This window comes from Armigeres subalbatus, chromosome 2 (assembly GCF_024139115.2).
Source record: "Armigeres subalbatus isolate Guangzhou_Male chromosome 2, GZ_Asu_2, whole genome shotgun sequence".
Taxonomy (NCBI): Eukaryota; Metazoa; Arthropoda; class Insecta; order Diptera; family Culicidae; genus Armigeres; species Armigeres subalbatus.
In genome coordinates, this window is record NC_085140.1 from 116,477,350 (window position 1) to 116,495,049 (window position 17,700).

At 37.4% G+C, this 17,700-nt stretch overlaps 1 protein-coding gene across 5 annotated transcripts in view; it reads right to left on the reverse strand.

Moving 5' to 3' along the window:
* The window catches only part of LOC134210710 (protein cycle), a 101,947-nt gene that overhangs the window by 55,847 nt on the left and 28,400 nt on the right, over positions 1–17,700 (reverse strand). Inside the window, exons 1-3 of one of the 5 annotated variants that reach the window (XM_062686940.1) lie at positions 2,969–3,227; positions 1,448–1,856; positions 884–1,138 (exon numbers count right to left, since the gene is read on the reverse strand). In XM_062686940.1, the coding sequence (XP_062542924.1) occupies positions 884–1,138; positions 1,448–1,725 (533 nt within the window). In that variant the 5' untranslated portion in view covers positions 1,726–1,856; positions 2,969–3,227. Of the gene's footprint in view, positions 1–883; positions 1,139–1,447; positions 2,060–2,968; positions 3,228–17,700 lie in introns of those variants that run through there. The other 4 variants (XM_062686938.1, XM_062686941.1, XM_062686943.1 and 1 more) reach the window with 4 other exon arrangements.

Consider the following 17,700-nt stretch of genomic DNA (forward strand, 5'->3'; position numbering starts at 1 on the left):
CTGTACCTTCAATTTGGTTTCAAAAATGCACTTTTGAAAATTTGAAGTTGGGGTCATTTTTGACCGACTAATGTGTCCCTTTTTTGTTGTAACATTCCTGGAGGTCGCCGAAAGCTGTTAATCCTCGAAAACTTTTGTTTTCAAAAGCTAGCAACAGCCAGAAAATTTCATACCTCTAGGTATCTCATTTCGTTAAAAAAAACTATAACGTTTTTAATCCATCCCAGGGCCAAAACAGACCCCAATGCACTAGGAAGGTTAACGATGCGTTATAAATACCACGAAATAAGTAAACAATATATTTAAATACGCAGAGAACTTTAAAACTCCGAATAATCAATTACTTTGAATCGTAGAGGTTAACTTAGGAGTCGTTCACTAATTACGTAAGCATTTTTCCTCCTTCTATATGTGCTTACGTAATTATTGAACGACCCCTTAGACGTTCATCGCGATCTTTGTCCGTTCGCTAAATTAGCTGTCTAATGTTAACACCAACGAAATTCGTTCACTACCATCAAGGTTTTGCATTGATTCTTTGATCATTACAATAATAGCAACCAAGGTTTTAAATTTTACCACACTATTTTCAACATTTAAATCCAAAACTGGGAATTGAACTATGATCACGATGCACAGCCTTGCCGTAAGTGCTCTATTCCCATCCCAGGTGTTGAAATTGTGCATCATATTGTTAACACAGCCATAGCGATGACAGCCCTTTAATTAACAGAGAAATATATAGAAGGAAAATTTGGCATGACATTGAAAAAAAGTGTGCGATTTGAGTAGACTATATGTAAGAGACAAAATAAATATGTTCACAAATTTATTTAAAAGAGTCAAAATTATTATATTCACATGTTTATCAAATATTACTCACTTGTACGAAAATTTCCGTTTTTTCCTTTCAGCTGCCCCATTCCCAACAACGCCGCCATCGTCGTGATGATGGCCACCGTGGTCAACTCCCATATGTAAGGTCCCAGCACCGCCCGACGGTAGACTCTGCTGATGGCTGTTGAGATTCGACACGGCGGCCATGCTCGCATGCATAGAGTCCAACAGCGCTGCGTTGGGAACGGCGACCGTCGACACGGTAGTTGCCGTCAAATGATCATTTCCGGCGTTGTTTGCACTGTTTGGAAAAAGCGAAACACCAAAAGGGAAGGTGAGGTCAAATAATAAGTGAGTTGAATAGTTTACAAGAATAGTACTGAGGCAGATACTGTATAGGCAAACCATAATTGAATGAAGCAAATATTAAATTTATGATTCCTAGCAATGATAGCATCTTTGTATGCCTGATATGATAATGAATCGATTGTTACGTGAACTAAAGATAATTTGTAGAGTTTTTGGAATCCGCACGACAACAGCGCGTCTTCCAAGCCCTCCACTCCACAGTTTTCTACGATACATCCACCGAACAAGTCATGATTATTACTTTGTGGGCGATCGTGATGCACCGATATTATAGAACACGTTATGGTGGTGGTAATTTTGAAGCAACCCGCCGGTACTGATGACGGGATTGGTGATCTCACCGCTAACCACCGGAACTAGTGACTGCTGCTGAACCGGCGACGACGATACGGACACCCCGAGTTCGGTCAACTGATACGGCTTCAGCTCGTCCAACGTAAGGAATTCACGCTCTTCTTCCGGCACTTGCAACAGATGGTTGTACGGCAGATCTTGCAGGGGGAAGTTTCTTGCCACCATGCTTTCATCGACGCACTACTGTTTGTTCTTATATTCTACTAACATAGAATAAAATAGCACCAAAACACTTGAAACATTTTATCTATTCCAGCAAAAGTGGCGTTGATGTTTTTTTTTATTTGCACGGTTCACTAAGGGCGAGAATTATTGGTAGCAGACGGAGATCTGTAATTAGCTGCACAACAACCGCTTGACGACGCATAAATAGTTTACAGCTAAGTATCATTGGATGAATGACAGCCGGTTGGCGGTCGTGTGTTCCCCGTCAATAAATCGTTGAGATGAAACTAATCTCGTTCCCTTCCTTCACTGGTTAGATAATCAACGTTAATGTTTTTAGAGTGATCTATTGTAATGCAATGTTCGTATGCTTTAGGGTTAACAAAGGTCTACAATTACACAACTGAGTAAGACATCACAATTGTGGTTTCTCATTGGCGAAAGTATCATTTTACACACGCTGCACCTTAATCCGGAAGGATAAATATGATCAATCTGCTTACAAGATATTCGCAGATGTGATGCTTTAATTCTATAGATCATATATTACAATTGTTTTTGAAACATACTGTATAAACAAGTGATTGGGCTGATTTTTTTTTAATTTTTATTTATTAACTTCTAACAGGCAACAATATTATTTATTTATGCTTAATTTAAGTGATTTTATTGCAGAAACTAATTTGACAAAAAAAAGGTAAAGCAGAAAAGTGCAAACTTGTAATTGTAGTGCAATTTGTACTTAATTTGACCTGTTTTTAATCTATTTGGCCTGAACACAATAATTCAGACAAATAGTTTGAAAAACATGCTTGTGGCGGCGTAATTAATTAGAAATTATAGCCTGAGCCACATATGATGAAGAGGACCATTCGCTTAAAGGATTATGTCGTTTGATTTGGATTTTCTACAAGACTATCCAAATTTAAACCTAGCCGGTCACAAACAGCACAATGATAAACGAAGATACTTTTAAACTATTTATTAATCAACAAAATTATCCGTCAGCTTTTTAATTGGCACGTGAAAGACATGATATTGTGGTAAAAGGTGATAGACTGTGACGAAATGACACAATTTGCCTTCGACACAATGGTTTCTATTTTCAAACATGTTTGTTTTTGGAAAACATTATTATATTCTGCCGTTTGCTACGTGGTATCCTAATTAGATTACGAAGTTCCATACAGTACTACTGAACTGTAACTGGATCAAATTACATGTCCGTCGCAACTCGTCTTACTTGAAGATAGCCTATTTTCCTTCTTTTGACATTCGCATTCACACAATAAATGCCAGCAGCCACGACAACACTTTTCTTCATTGACCTTAGCCTTTGGGCGCCCAGATGATGCTCCACACTGTAATCCGAACTTAATCCACAACCGGTCAACCCTATATCTGGCACATCAAACAGCCCAGTTTAATCCTTTTGAAGTTTCCACCACCGACGATGGACAAACGTTCCTGTCCTTAGCGCTCGCTCACATCCTTTCGCGGTGGATTCTCGCGACAGACTGTGCCGTTTGGGACCGGTGTGCTCAGTAAATATTCCTTTCGTTCACCTGGCCACCTGGGGGGAAAATGCAACCCGAGTTGTGGAGGGTGCGCTTGGGAAATGTAGATGAGGATATTCAAATAAATCGGCCGACCATCGACCGAATGAACCGAGTGAACAAGGATGAACGAACGTGTGCTGTTGCGGGTGCAGTCGAACGCAAGGAAGATGTGGAATGGCACTTCACGTCATCGATAAGAAGAAAATCCTGTTATGGCATTTTGCCACCCTTGGGAAGTCAGGTGCGAATCATTTTATGTTGCTCGTGGTTACACAGGATGATTGTGTATGAGGGTAAGAACATATATTGGGTAATCGAAATTAGCTGGAAACAATGACCTCCAGAGATTCTAACATTGCCCGTGATGGAAATCTAGGGACGAAGGATTTTTTGGTTATGCAGAATAATTCAAAAAGCTAAGGATAAATCTCACGTTTGCTAAAAAACTGAGTTTTGCAACGAGAAAAAGGGGTTTTAATATGATATCCAAACCATTAAGGCCCAGTTTGATCTAATTTGAAACAAAAACATTTAAGTAGAGCAAAAAACAATCAGATTTTATATTTGTATAACTCGACAATTCTTGAAGCAATGGATAAACTGCCTATTAAAATGTTTGAAGACATTTGCATCAAATTGTTATTTGCACTTATTACGCGATGCAGAGAATACGCTATTTGAACATTTACCCCTTTTATTAAGCTAAATATGCTAATGTAACTGCTGCTTCATTGTTGGTTTTCTATTAGGCCGATACAAATATTTAAAACATTTATATCTCCTCCGCTTCGGATTTTTTTTTCCAAAAATAATATTTTAAGGCGGCAATTGCTCTCTGTGAAGGGTCTGAGAAAACAAAACAAGAACTGTATCAAAATATATACAGCATTCCCAAGCAACACCATTTGAACCGTTTGTTTAAGGAACTGCATATGTAACATTTTTGGCCAAAATGAGATTTTTATATATTCTGAATCCTCGTCCAAAAATACGTATTCTGGCAAAAAAAACGAAAAAAGCTACATATGTGCACGCACTTTGGAAAACAATTATGAATTACTGCCAGGGCCGGATGTAGGGGAGGTGGGGTCGTGGCGCCGGGCCAACACAGATCTTATGTATCAACACCAACAATTTTTGTACATTTTGGGGCCCCCACAAACTGTCGGCCCCGGGGCCCCCTTCGGGCTAATTCAGGCCCTGAGAACTGCTTGCAATTTTCGCAAAGGAAGTGCCCCAGGGTGTTGAGTTTTGCTAAAAACTATTGATCTGTATCGAAGAAATCAAAAGATTCGGCGGCAATTTGCTCAAAAACATGTTTATTATATGTATAAAATGGATATATGCAGTTTCTCAAACAAATGATTAATTCGTTTCTCAATGAGTAACAACAACTGTGGTGTAACTCACTAAATGTCTGAGTTATACACAACGCGTCGTATTTGGAACTCATTTGTGACACAAAAAGCATAAGAGGTGGACCCTATTTGCAACATTTTGCCTACAAGTGTACTACATAAACAACAAAATCAAGTATGACTTTCTTCTCCTTCTTCTTCTTCTTTTATCGCTCTTCATTCCAACAGGAACTTAGCCTACTTTTCAACTTCGTGTTCTATTAGCATTTCCACAGTTATACGTACCTAATACGGAACTGAGCTGAGCCTCAACATATCAGAAACATTGTTGAAGTCACTTGTCATAAGACGAGTTAATACAATCCCATTGAATTCCACCACTTAATTGTATCTTGACAGATACGTATTTCGACCTCAACAGTAAGGCCGTCTTCAGTGTCTCGTACTTGACTCGACTTACAAGTCGAGTGTTGTTTTCACTTTTCGAACAAAATTTGGAATTTTTTTAATGTTTTAGGGAAATATGCATGACAATAGACCACTTGCTCTGTGATAAAAACATGCCAGTTTAGCGGTGGATGAGCTTTTATTAAATTGGATGAAAAAGGCATATTAGAGACATCAAAATTATGTCAGACCAATTGGCCGAATCCCGTTTGAATGTCGTTAGACCGAACGGCCGTTCGGCCGAATAGTTAAAAAAAAATCCTCAGATTACGAGAAGCGGGGCCCTCCTTAGCCGTGCGGTAAGACGCGCGGCTACAAAGCAAGACCATGCTGAGGGTGGCTGGGTTCGATTCCCGGTGCCGGTCTAGGCATTTTTCGGATTGGAAACTGTCTCGACTTCCCTGGGCATAAAAGTATCATCGTGCTAGCCTCATGATATACGAATGCGAAAATGGTAACCTGGCTTAGAAACCTCGCAGTTAATAACTGTGGAAGTGCTTAATGAACACTAAGCTGCGAGGCGGCTCTGTCCCAGTGTGGGGACGCAATGCCAATAAGAAGAAGAAGAAACGAGAAGTGAAGAATAAGAAACGAAAAGTGAGTAACAATAACCGCGAGGTGAAATTAAGAAAATGTGGATTGTGGCTTCATATAAGAAATAAGAAATGAGAAGTGAGGAGTGAATAATGAAGAAAAAGAAGAAGTAAAAAAAATAATATGTGAGAATTGAAAAGTTAATTACGAGAAGTGCAGCCATGCCATACTAACATTTATATCGGATTTTTAGCACAACTCTGAAGAGAATAGCTTTGTATAGCGTGCAGAGGTTCAAATATTTGCAACAAATGCAAAACTAGCCTAGTTATTAGCAAAAGATAGCGTAATGAAAGAGGGTCTTTCATTTGCACATACGACGTTTTCAAAAATCATGATAGAACTGAAAAATGAGCACTGAGAACTGGAAACTGAGAACTTAGAACTTACAATTGATAACTGAGAACCGAGAATTAAGAACTGAGAACTAAGTACTGAGATCTGAGAATTGAGAACTGAGAAATAAGAAATAAGAAGTGAGAAGTGAGAAATGAGAGGTGAGAAGTGAGAAATGAGAACTGCTAAGTAAGAATTGAGAACCGAGAAGTGAGAAGTGCTATGTGAAATAAGATAAGCAAAAAAAAAAGAAATGAAAAATTGAAAAAAATCTGATTTTTTTTTTGATATTCAATATTTTTCATGTTGCATTTTCTTTATTTCTTCATTCCCGTTACTTCTTCCTTCTTCATTTGTCTTTCTTCCTTCTTCCTTATTCCTTCTTCCTTCTTCCCTCTTCCTTATACAGTGAACTCTCTCTAACTCGATGTTCTGTAAGTCGATGTTTTCTTTTACTCGATGAAATTCAAAGTCCCTTGAAATTTGCATACTGCGTTACCTCTGTAAGTCGATACCTCCCTTACTCGATATTCTCTAAGTCGAAGTAATTTCCCAAAGCATTTTCAACTCGATGTTGTCAGAATCAGTTCACATGCACAATGTATACGATGTCGGGTCATTTGGCCGAAAACCGTTTGGTCGAATGCTGTAACTGATATTGTGAGTTATGAGTACAGTAGCCGTTCGATAACTGCAAAATGTTTACTTTTCAGTTAACGAATGCCGTTCGATAACTGCAACGCATTCTAGACGTCAAACGGTTGTCAATCGACGTCAGATGCAATAAAAGTGCATCTAAATGTGCAGCGCAATGCAGTTGTCATTGAGTTTGACACCAGTTTGAAGTTTAGCGTCCCAATAACTGCAAAACTGTTGCAACTATCGAATTGCAGTTAAATGACTTGCAGTTATCGACCGTCTACTGTACTGCCGTAATCTGGAAAAGTGACGTTACAGTAATTTTACAACATGCATGTTTTCCATTTTTCTGTTAAAGAGCTCGATGAGTATTACTCGTTAACACCATTTTTGGAAAATGGCGTATACGTCACTTTTTCAGATAACGGCAGTGTAGTAGGAATTACATGAAATGTGCAGCGAGAAGTGAGGAATGAGGCATTTCGCACATCTCATAACAGGAAATAGGAAGTGAATAGTGAAGTGGTAAGAAAAAAAATTAGAAGTGAGAAGTAAGTATTGAGAAGTGAGAAATTAGAAGTGAGAAGTAAGAATTGAGAAGTGAAAAGTGAGAAATATGAGAAGTGAGAACTGTGAAGTGAATAGTGGAATTTGAGAAGTGAAAAGTGAAAAATGAGAAATGAAAAATAAGAAGTGAGTAGCGAGAAGTGACAAATTCGAAGTGAGAAGTGAGAAAAGAAAAGTAAAAAGGGAAAAGGTGAGAAGGGAAAAGTGAGAAGGGAAAAGTGAGAAGGGAGAAGTGAGGAGTGAGAAGTGAAAAGTGAGAAGTGAAAATTAAGAAGTCAGAAGTGAGAAGTAAGAAGTTGAAGATAAGTAGTGTGAGTGACAAATTCGATGTGAGAATCGTGAAGTTAGATTAAGAAAAGAAAAACAAAAAGTGAAAAGTAAATTGTGAAAAGTGTGAAGTGAGAAGTAAGAATTGAAAAGTGAAATGGTCAGAGGTCAGAAGTTAGAAGGGAAAACTTTGAGAAATGAGAAGTGAAAGGTGAAAATGAGAATAGAAAAGTGAGAAGTAAGAAGCGAGAAGTGAGAAATGCCAAGTGCGAGCGAAAAGTTAGAAATGCGAAGTGAATGGTGAAAATGAGAAGTACAAAGTGAGTAGTGAGAAGTGAAAAGTGGGAACTTAGAAGTAAGAGGATCAAGTAGTAAGAAGTGAAAAGTGTGGTGAAAATTGGATTTTTTTTAAATTAATCTTTATTCCACCGCATCATTCCAGAATGGACTGTGGAGTGAGAAGTAAGAAGTGAGAAGTTAAAAGTAAGAAGTCAGAAGTAAGAAGTAAGAAGTTAAAGATTATAAGTGAGAAGTGACAAATTCGAAGTGAGAATTGTGAAGTGAGATGCGAGAAACGAAAAGTGAGAAAGTGAAAAGTAAATTGTGAAAAGTGAGATGTGAGAATAAAGAAGTGTGAAGTGAGAAGTAAGAATTGCAAAGTGAAAAATAAGAGGTCAGAAGTTAGAAGTAAAAACTTTGAGAAGTGAGAGGTGAAAAGTGAGAATTGAATGGTGGAAAATGAGAATAGAAAAGTGGGAAGTAAGAAGCGAGAAGTGAGAAGTGAGAAATGCGAAGTAAGAAGTGAAAGTTGAGGAACGAGAAGTGCGAAGTGAATGGTGAGAAATGAGAAGTACAAAGTGAGTAGTGAGAAGTGAACTAAGAAGTAAGAGGATTAAGTAGTGAGAAGTGAAAAGTGAGGTGAAAATAGGAGTTTTTTCAACTTAATCTTTATTCCTCCTTATCATTCCTTCTCCTTCCTTCCTGCTGCGAAGTGAGAAGTAAAAGGTAAAAGGTGAGAAGTGAGAAGTGCTGATCCCGAACATTTCATTTCTCACTTCTCTATTCTCATTTTTCACTATTCATTTCGAACATCTCACTCCTTACTTCACTTAATAAGGAAATCAATTTTAACTTTTTGGTCAAACGGCATTCGGCCAAACACCATTCTGTCAAATGACCCTTAACCATAAGTACTGTTCAATCTATAAAGAGGACACTCAGTATTGTCGATGCTTTTAAACCATCAATCTTTTCCGAAATCTGTTTGCTTTTCGTTGAATATATTGTTTGGCCTTCTAGAAATGAAATCCAATTATCAACGAAACAATTCTAACTCAGAAATTTGGGATATTCATAACAAATTCTGTTGGGAAACTTATGTTTACGAGAAATTCGAGAACCTTTGACAATTGGCGCCATTTTGTTGGATTTAAACTGTTTTATCTCTTTTCAAAAAGTACTGTTGATTGACAGTGTATTATAATATACGATAAAGCAAACTCCATCGAAATTGACCAATCTATCTGCATAATATCGTTATGCAAAAGTGTCCTCTCAATAAACTGAACAGTCCTTATTTCTACATGTTGTGAAAAGTGTTTGATATTTTGGAAGAAAAATATAAATGTGTTCTCTATCTCGATACCTCCCTAACTCGATGGTCCCTTCAATATCGAGTATTATTTCCTTATTTTTAATTCCTTATTCCGTATTCCTTATTCCGTATTCCTTATTCCTTATTCCTTATTCCTTATTCCTTATTCCTTATTCCTTATTCCTTATTCCTTATTCCTTATTCCTTATTCCTTATTCCTTATTCCTTATTCCTTATTCCTTATTCCTTATTCCTTATTCCTTATTCCTTATTCCTTATTCCTTATTCCTTACTCCTTATTCCTTATTCCTTATTCCTTATTCCTTATTCCTTATTCCTTATTCCTTACTCCTTATTCCTTATTCCTTACTCCTTATTCCTTATTCCTTATTCCTTATTCCTTATTCCTTATTCTTTATTCCTTATTCCTTATTCCTTATTCCTTATTCCTTATTCCTTATTCTTTATTCCTTATTCCTTATTCCTTATTCCTTATTCCTTATTCCTTATTCCTTATTCCTTATTCCTTATTCCTTATTCCTTATTCCTTATTCCTTATTCCTTATTCCTTATTCCTTATTCCTTAAGGGGCATCCACAAAGTACGCCACGCTCATAGGGGGAGGGGGTGGTCCGAGAAGCGTGACGACTTTTAACAAAATTTTAGAGGTTTAATACAAAAAGTGCGACAAAGGGGGGGGGGGTTGAAAATTGACGATTTTTGCGTGACGTACTTTATGGATTTTCCCTTATTCCTTATTCCCACTTCCTTCCTTCTCTTCTTTCTTCTTTCCTCCTCCACTACACTACATACTTCCTACTTCTCACTACTCATTACTTACTTCGAGCATCTCATTTCGAGAAAAGTCAAAATGTGGCTTTAATCGTGTAATTTCTCCATAGGATCTTGAATACTTGATCCTCACTATGGAAAACCGATTGAAAGTGTTAGTGTTAGGGCGTTAAAACATCATCCAGTATACAGAATATGAGTCATTGGAGTCAAAACGGTACCTTATTCATATTAATGGGGCTCAATTTTCAATTTGACCTTCTGGTTACTCTATGAGCATCAAATCCAAAGGAGAATGAGAAAATCTCTCACTTATCATGTCTGTATACAATACACTCTCGATAGGTAGCATACCGTGAGAGACGTTTTTGGGTAGCTGTTACGTTAATGAACTGATCTTTTAATAAGCCCCGATTGCAAAGGCACCGGGGCTGATAATGCATTTCAACTTGTTTGACACAGCTATGCGAAAAAAATATGGTCCCCAACATAAAATCGGTGAGGCCGCTTATCCAAATCAGTTTTTTTCCAACTTGTATACAAGTACGATAGTCTTGTTTTCATGGCTTGTTATGAATCGAAGAGGTTTTTGACTCTCTTTTATCGTTGTTCGTTATTTATTTAGAGCGATTTCTGCAAACCCTGCCCCCCAATGAGCCCCCCTTGAATGGCGGCTTGTAGCCAGGAGGCTTATGAGTATCTTAAGTGAATGCTTACAAGCCTTTTGAAAAAAGAATTTAGAGCCTCTTGAAGGGAGCCTTGGATCCTTTTTAAAAGAGTCTTCCTAGCCTAGGGATGCTCGAGTTTTTCGAGCCACTTGAAAAGAGGCTTCTGAGTAAAAAAAAACGAAATTTATGAACAGAGCATCTCGTAGCGATTCTGTGATTGTTATGGGCGACTATAATCTACCTCGCTTAATTTGGTCTTATGACGAGGGTTTGGATTTTTTCACCCCAATGAACGCATCGACAGAACAAGAGCTTGCGTTTACCGAGAATATGATTTCTAGTGGCTCAAAGCAGATTTGTAATGTGCGTAATACTAATGAACGAATTCTTGACTTGGCCATCGTTAGCAATAGCAGTGAAACTGAATTGTTTGAAGCGCCATCATCAATTTTACCCACTTACAACATACATGTTTTCCATTTTTCTTTTAAAGAGTACGATGAATAACACTCGTTAACACCATTTTTGGAAAATAGCGTATACGTCACTTTGCCAGTTTACGGCAGCACTGACCGTCACCATAAGCCAACTTTCGATGATACAAAAAACATTTTTCACCCCTGTTACAATCATAAATGAAAATGACTACGATTTCAACCAATGTGATTACGATGCTGTCCTCCAGGAGCTACACCCAACTGGCGTTTGTTAGATTTTCTAACAATTCTGTAGGTATAAAAATCTACCAAAACCTGAATACTGAACTGCGACACAAACGTAATGTCCTTCGTAAGGCGCGCCGCCGTTTTTTGCGTCATCGTTCCGAAGGTAACAGGGTGTCTTAGCGAACCCTAAGCGGAACATAACAGATGCGTCTCTGTTTCCTTCCATGAGTATATTGCCCGAATCCAAGAGGAAGTGACAGCGAATCCGTCATCTTTTTGGCGGATTTTTAAAGATGGCAAAGGAGCTGATTCGATACAGTTGGAAATGAGCTTCGGCTACAAAGCGAGTCATGACTAGGATACAGGATACATCAACGTTGGCGAGCCTTGACCTACGCCAACGTTGATGTATCCTTCAAAGGATATTCGCTTGCGATAATTGACATCCGGATAGACTGCCCAGATTTTTAACGTCAGGCAATCTTCTATGTTCCAGCACGTCGTTCCCGCCAACGTCCTCTATTTTATACAAATCGGCATCGCACTGTGTTTGGACAAAATCACCCGTTGGAAAAATGTTTTATTATGCTCAACGATGTACCCACGTTTGATTTCAATATCAGTAGAGACCGTTTTAAAAATAGCATAAGGCAATTACAATAGTTATAAGAATATCAGTCTGTGCAGCTTAAGCTGAAGACGGTGAAAATAAAATAATTAAATAAAATAGCCTGTGTTCAGCTTAAAAAATTTGCTGCTGCGCGTGTTTTGATTCCGTGTGTGCATTTGGACGGGGAGAATTTTTTTTTTTGGCTTTTTGGAAACTCCATATATCGACAGAAGAAGATGTGTTTAAGAGTAAATTATATGCTAAAGCTTGATCTATGTCAGTGCAGTTGACGAATTCCAATTACATGAAACTGTTCGATCAAAATAGTGTGATAAAAGTATTAGAAAAGCTTTCGAGCAATGCATGGTGTTTCAATAAATATTTTGATCTGCTTTCTGGATTTAAGCAGAGACATCTGCTACAGTGTATGGTGAGATTATTTAATATCAAAATTTGGAACCGTTGAAGAAGCAGGAATAGTTTAGTGAATGTGCTGTAGTCTGGATCTTTATTTAACTGCTAACATACGGTGTACCGTTTTTATTATTACGCGAAAAAATGCGTTACCTTATGTGGCCTTACGTATGACACACACATAAACCAAAGTCACTCCTCGAAAACCCGGTCCTGGCAAAGAACGGCGTTACATAATAATGGATTTATTTGGTGAAATTCTTCCAATATACTTTTATTTCCATTATAAAATAGTAGTTTGTGCAACTAGTTGCAAAAGGATAATTTTTTCAGCACGAGTTGTACGTTTATCCAACGAGGCTTGCCGAGTTGGATAAATACTACGAGTGCTGAAAAAATCGAGTTTTGCAACGAGTTGCACACGCTATTTTTTGCAATGACGAAAAATGAGCTTAAATATGATAAATCTGTACCACAATGGTACAATTTTATTTACTTAACATGACCAATCTTACCAAAAAATCATGTTGCTGCAGAAAACAAACAGATTCCATATTATCGTGCCCCATTGTGTGTTCGACAGACCATAAAGCGATAGATAAACCTGCCTTTGGAAAATTGGATGTCATGCCCATAAAATTATTTCATTTATTACGTGACACAAAGAATACACTATTTGAAAACTCACCCAAGCCAATTTAGCTGAATGTGGTCATGTAACTATTGTTTTAATGCTGGTTTTCCAATATAGCACCCAAATGAGTGCTATAATAGATTTTATGCAACCCATTTGAGTTGCATAATGTTCATTAAAGCACCCATGAAAAGTAGGCCGTTTTATCACTCAAACGCCAACTGTAAACCAGGTATTATGATCAGGAATTGCAAAAAATCTGTATACGCACTGGATTTCAAATCTGGAAGTTTTTGTATGGATCCATAATCCATTTGATAACTGTATCATAAACAGCCAGAACTTGTTGTAAGCAAAAGTGACCTCAGACTGGTCATGAAATATCAGGCAGTCTGAAAACGGTCACTCGGGCTACAGTAGAGCAAGCATCTTCTTACTCCGGGACTAAATCTGATTGTAAAACAGTCCACGGCGTGTTCAGTAGAACAATATTATCACAAAAAAATGAGCATGGCTAAAATTTCAACTACGTGAAAATATAGCTTCTTATCTTTCATTTCCTGGGTATTTTAAAAAAAATCTACCGGAGGGTCCCGAACAACTTTTTTTCCTTTCCAAATGGAACCTGCATTCTAATCTAATACCAGCTGCCAGTCACGAGTCCATCACGAGTTGACTCGTCATTTATTTTTTTAACTATTTTCATGAATTAAATGCAAGGAATGAATATTCTTCATGTTCTTTTATTTTGAACCTAATTTAAAAGGGTTAAAAAATGGAAAAGCATGACGAAGCCAAAATTATTAAGTTCAACATTTGGCTAGCAAACATACTGCTTCGCAAGGGTTGAACCCACTAATATTTTTAACAGTGTTTGTTTAGTTTCAATTTTATACTTTTTGGATTTAAATGAAAATTAGCTAAATTCGTAGAAATTATTCCAGATAATTGAGAAATTTCAAATTGATTATTTGAGCTCAAAAAAGACAGGATTCCGACATTCAAGACATAACGATTTCTGAAAACCTAATGATTTTTTATAACATTTCCAAGATAATATAAAACTATTTTAACCTACCGAGATAAGCATGCCAAGACCATGCTGCAGGTGGCTGAGTTGTATTCCCGGTTCGGTCTAGGAAATGTTTAGGTTGGACATTTCCTCGGCATTTCTATGTGGGATGGTTATATAAAGATATTTTTGGTTTTGAAAGTAAGGAATACATTTTGTTCTATGGAGTTTTTATAAATATTAACGGGGCCTAATAATTAGTAAAGCTTTTTTTTATTTACGCTTCTGATCATTGTTGTTCCACTAGATAGATGAATAAAAGTAAAGCTCATCGATTACTTCAAAGTCTGGTGGTTGTACCAAGAGTCATGAAAATAAGTGTCTTTTTAGAAGAAGATGCATTTGATGCATAGGGCAGGAGATTGATTTTCGTTTACTGGTTAACTTTTCTGAACTCTTAGGCAATTTAGATTTTATTAGAGTCATCCCTTCAGCACGATTTTTGTGTCTAAACATTCAAACTCTTCTCCAAAAACTTTTAAAACTACCCTGGTTCTGATCCTCCAAGTTTTGTGTTTGCGTTTTATGTTGGTGGTATTCGGCTTGACCAAATAATTGAACGTTATTGAAAGTGATTGCCAAAAGCAAAATAGCAATAATGCGACAACACAATGAAAAGTGGACTAATTTTTAAATTGGTAATGAATTTCGAGTGAAAATAATCGTTTCGAATGAGTATTTCTCCAAGCTCACGCAGTGCAATATCATAGAAAGTTGCATGTTTGCCACAACATTTGTAGTAAAATGAATTTGCTTGTCTGGATGAATCACTCGTTCTCAACAACTATGCATCGCAGCGATATGATCTCTAGGACAAAATACAGTACATATTTTTAAGTTTTTTTATACCCATGTCACCTTTTGTTGAAATCAGAAGAGATTTTATTTTAAACTAAAAGCTAGATATTTACTTCTATTTTTGCCTTTATTGTGCACTTAGCATGACTCATTTTTGCGCTCAGCTGTTTACCGTATATCAATTGAAATCTGATTTCTATTTGAATGAGGTATTTAGGATTTCTATGAGCATGTTGGATAGTTTTTAGTGATAAATTGATGTTACACAATCAAAAATACGACAGAAAAAAAAGTGTAAAAAATGAATTATGTGTATCTACATTACTCCTCCTTCTTCGTTATGGCATTACATTCCCCACTAAGACATTGCCGCCTCACAGTTGAGTGTTCAATCAGCACTTCCACAGTTATTAACTGCGAGGTTTCTAAGCCAAGTTACAATTTTTTTACCATCAAATTTACCACCAAAGTTTCAATTTTGGTATATATTTGGGAAAAAATTGGGTGTATATGTGCATAAGATTACGATGCAGAGCATAATCTCCATCCAAGCCTTTCTTAGCTGTTTGCAGGGGATAACATAAATATATCGAGTTCGGCTTCGTCATGCACTTTGACGCTTGAGCTCCAACAAACTATTAATTTAGACTATAACTTGGTAATTTCTGTACCCCTGAGTTTATATACGATTATTGGAATAAAAAAATCCAGGAATCTCATTTTAAATGGGACGCGATGAATAATAATCGTTGGTCTTCCAACTACAAAGATCCGTTTCAGGGAGAAAAAAAGTTGTTCGAGACCCCTCGGTAGATTTTTTTCAAATAGTCACGAAATGAAAGCTTAAGAGCTATATTTTCACGTAGTGAAAGTTTTGGCGATGCTCATTTTTTGTCATAAAGGTCCCCCATACACACGCCGTGAGTCAACTTTTTTTCCATAACATCACGGCCAGCCAGAGGGGGATATACTGGACGCACACACACACATACACTTGAAAGGACGTTTCTGAACCTTTTGAAAGAGTGATTCTGATCCTATTTAAGGGAGGACTTCCAAGTCTCTTGAAAAAAAGGCTCCCGAACCATTTGAAAGGAGGTTGCCGAGCTTTTTGAAATGAGGACTCTGAGCCTCTTGAAAGGTGGCTTCCAAGCCTTTTGAAAAAAGCTTTCCCAGCCTTTTAACAAAAGGTGAAATAAAAAAATAAGGAAGAAAGCTTAAGAGAAGGCTTCCAGGCCTCTTGAATTAAAGCTTTCGGGCCTGTTGAAAGAAAGCTTTCGAGCCTCTTGAAAGGAGACTTCCGAGCCTGTACAAATGAGGTTCCAAGCCTCTTGAAAGTAGGCTTCCGAGCCTGTTGAAAGTAGGTTTTCGAGCCTCTTAAAAGTAGACTTTCAAGCCTATTGAAAAAAGCCTCCCGAGCCACTTGAAAAGATCCTTCCGAGGCTTTTAAAATAATAATAAAAATAGAAAATAAAAAAGAAAGAAAGTTTATGGAAAAAAGCTTAAATTAACGGGTCCGTGACGTTAGGCATAAGTACGTTAGGCATAATTGACGCTAGGCATAACGGACGATAGGCACGTTTGGCATAATTCTGCCTTCTTTATGTCATAGGCTGTTCTTTGGGTCATTTTATGCTCAACGTCCATTATGCCTAACGTCTTTATGCCTAACGTGCTTATGCCTAACGGGGTATACCCTAAACGAACATCTTAAAATGAAGCTTAAGGGTTACTTGAAAGGAAACTTCCGGGCTAGGATAGGATGCGACAATTGAATTGCGACTGCCTTGTTGTTTCCTTAGTCGGTTGCTTCAACGAGGTGGTGACCAGTGCTTCCGAAAAAAATTTTGTGCAAAATCCGCCGAATAATATATGTAAAAAAATGTTTTCTCGTTCTTTTCTTCTATTATTTATAATAAAAGATGCTACGTACTATAGTAAAACAGTTTTTACATTGAGTTAGACGAGTTTTACAGTGGAATGAGTAAAAAGTTGGTTAATTATGCTTCAAATCGTGTATTTTAAATTAGCATTACCCTTGAGAATCATGCATACATCATTTGCAGTCTAACATAAATTCATTTTACCCAAAAAATCTAAAAATAAACTTTTGAATTTTGTCATAAATTTCAATTTATTTACCCAGCAACACGGCCAAGGTAACAACAAGCTGCCCTTTTGAAAATGTGATTCCGCCGATCGAAGTAATCGATTGTCATTTTCACCCAATCAGCAACCGGTACGATTTTGACAGAAAATCGGTACGATTTTTAATGACTAATTGGCACATCCTATCCTAGCTTCCGGGGCTCTTGAAAGAAGGCGTCTGGGCATCTTGAAGGTAGGCTTCCAAGGCGCCTGAAAGAAAGTTTTCGAGCCTCTTTAAAGACGTTTGCTAGCCTCTTGAAAGAAGTCCTTCGATCTGTTTGGAAGAAGGCTCTCGAGAAGCGTAGATGGATGCTTCCAATTTTCTTGCAACGAAGCAACTTTTCGGGAAAAAGCCTATATGTCTCTCAAATTTGTAGTTCGAATTTGTAGTCTCTAGATTTTAATTAAGAAGCATAAACATATTATCCAACATTCTGTTTTTATCAGGTAGATTGCATGAAAGATTTTTAAAATTTGTTCATTCGAGGTTTTGTCTTTTGTCCCACAGCACTTCATCCACTGTGTAGAGGGCAGGATTCAATATACCGTGATTTACTGATCGCCATGGATATTATGTAGGGGGAATGACGGCTTTGGCAGGTTTTGTTCTATTATTGGCAGGGGTTTTTTTGAGTGACTGACTGACTAGGCTCAAATTTGGCCTAAACGTTCTTTGCATATCAAAGAATATTGCGGCCAAATTTCATAAAATTTGGTCGACAAAAACCCCCCTGCCAATAATAGAACAAAACCTGCCAAAGCCGTCTTTCCCCCTACAAGACAAAGTTTTGAAATAAAACAAAAATAAAACTT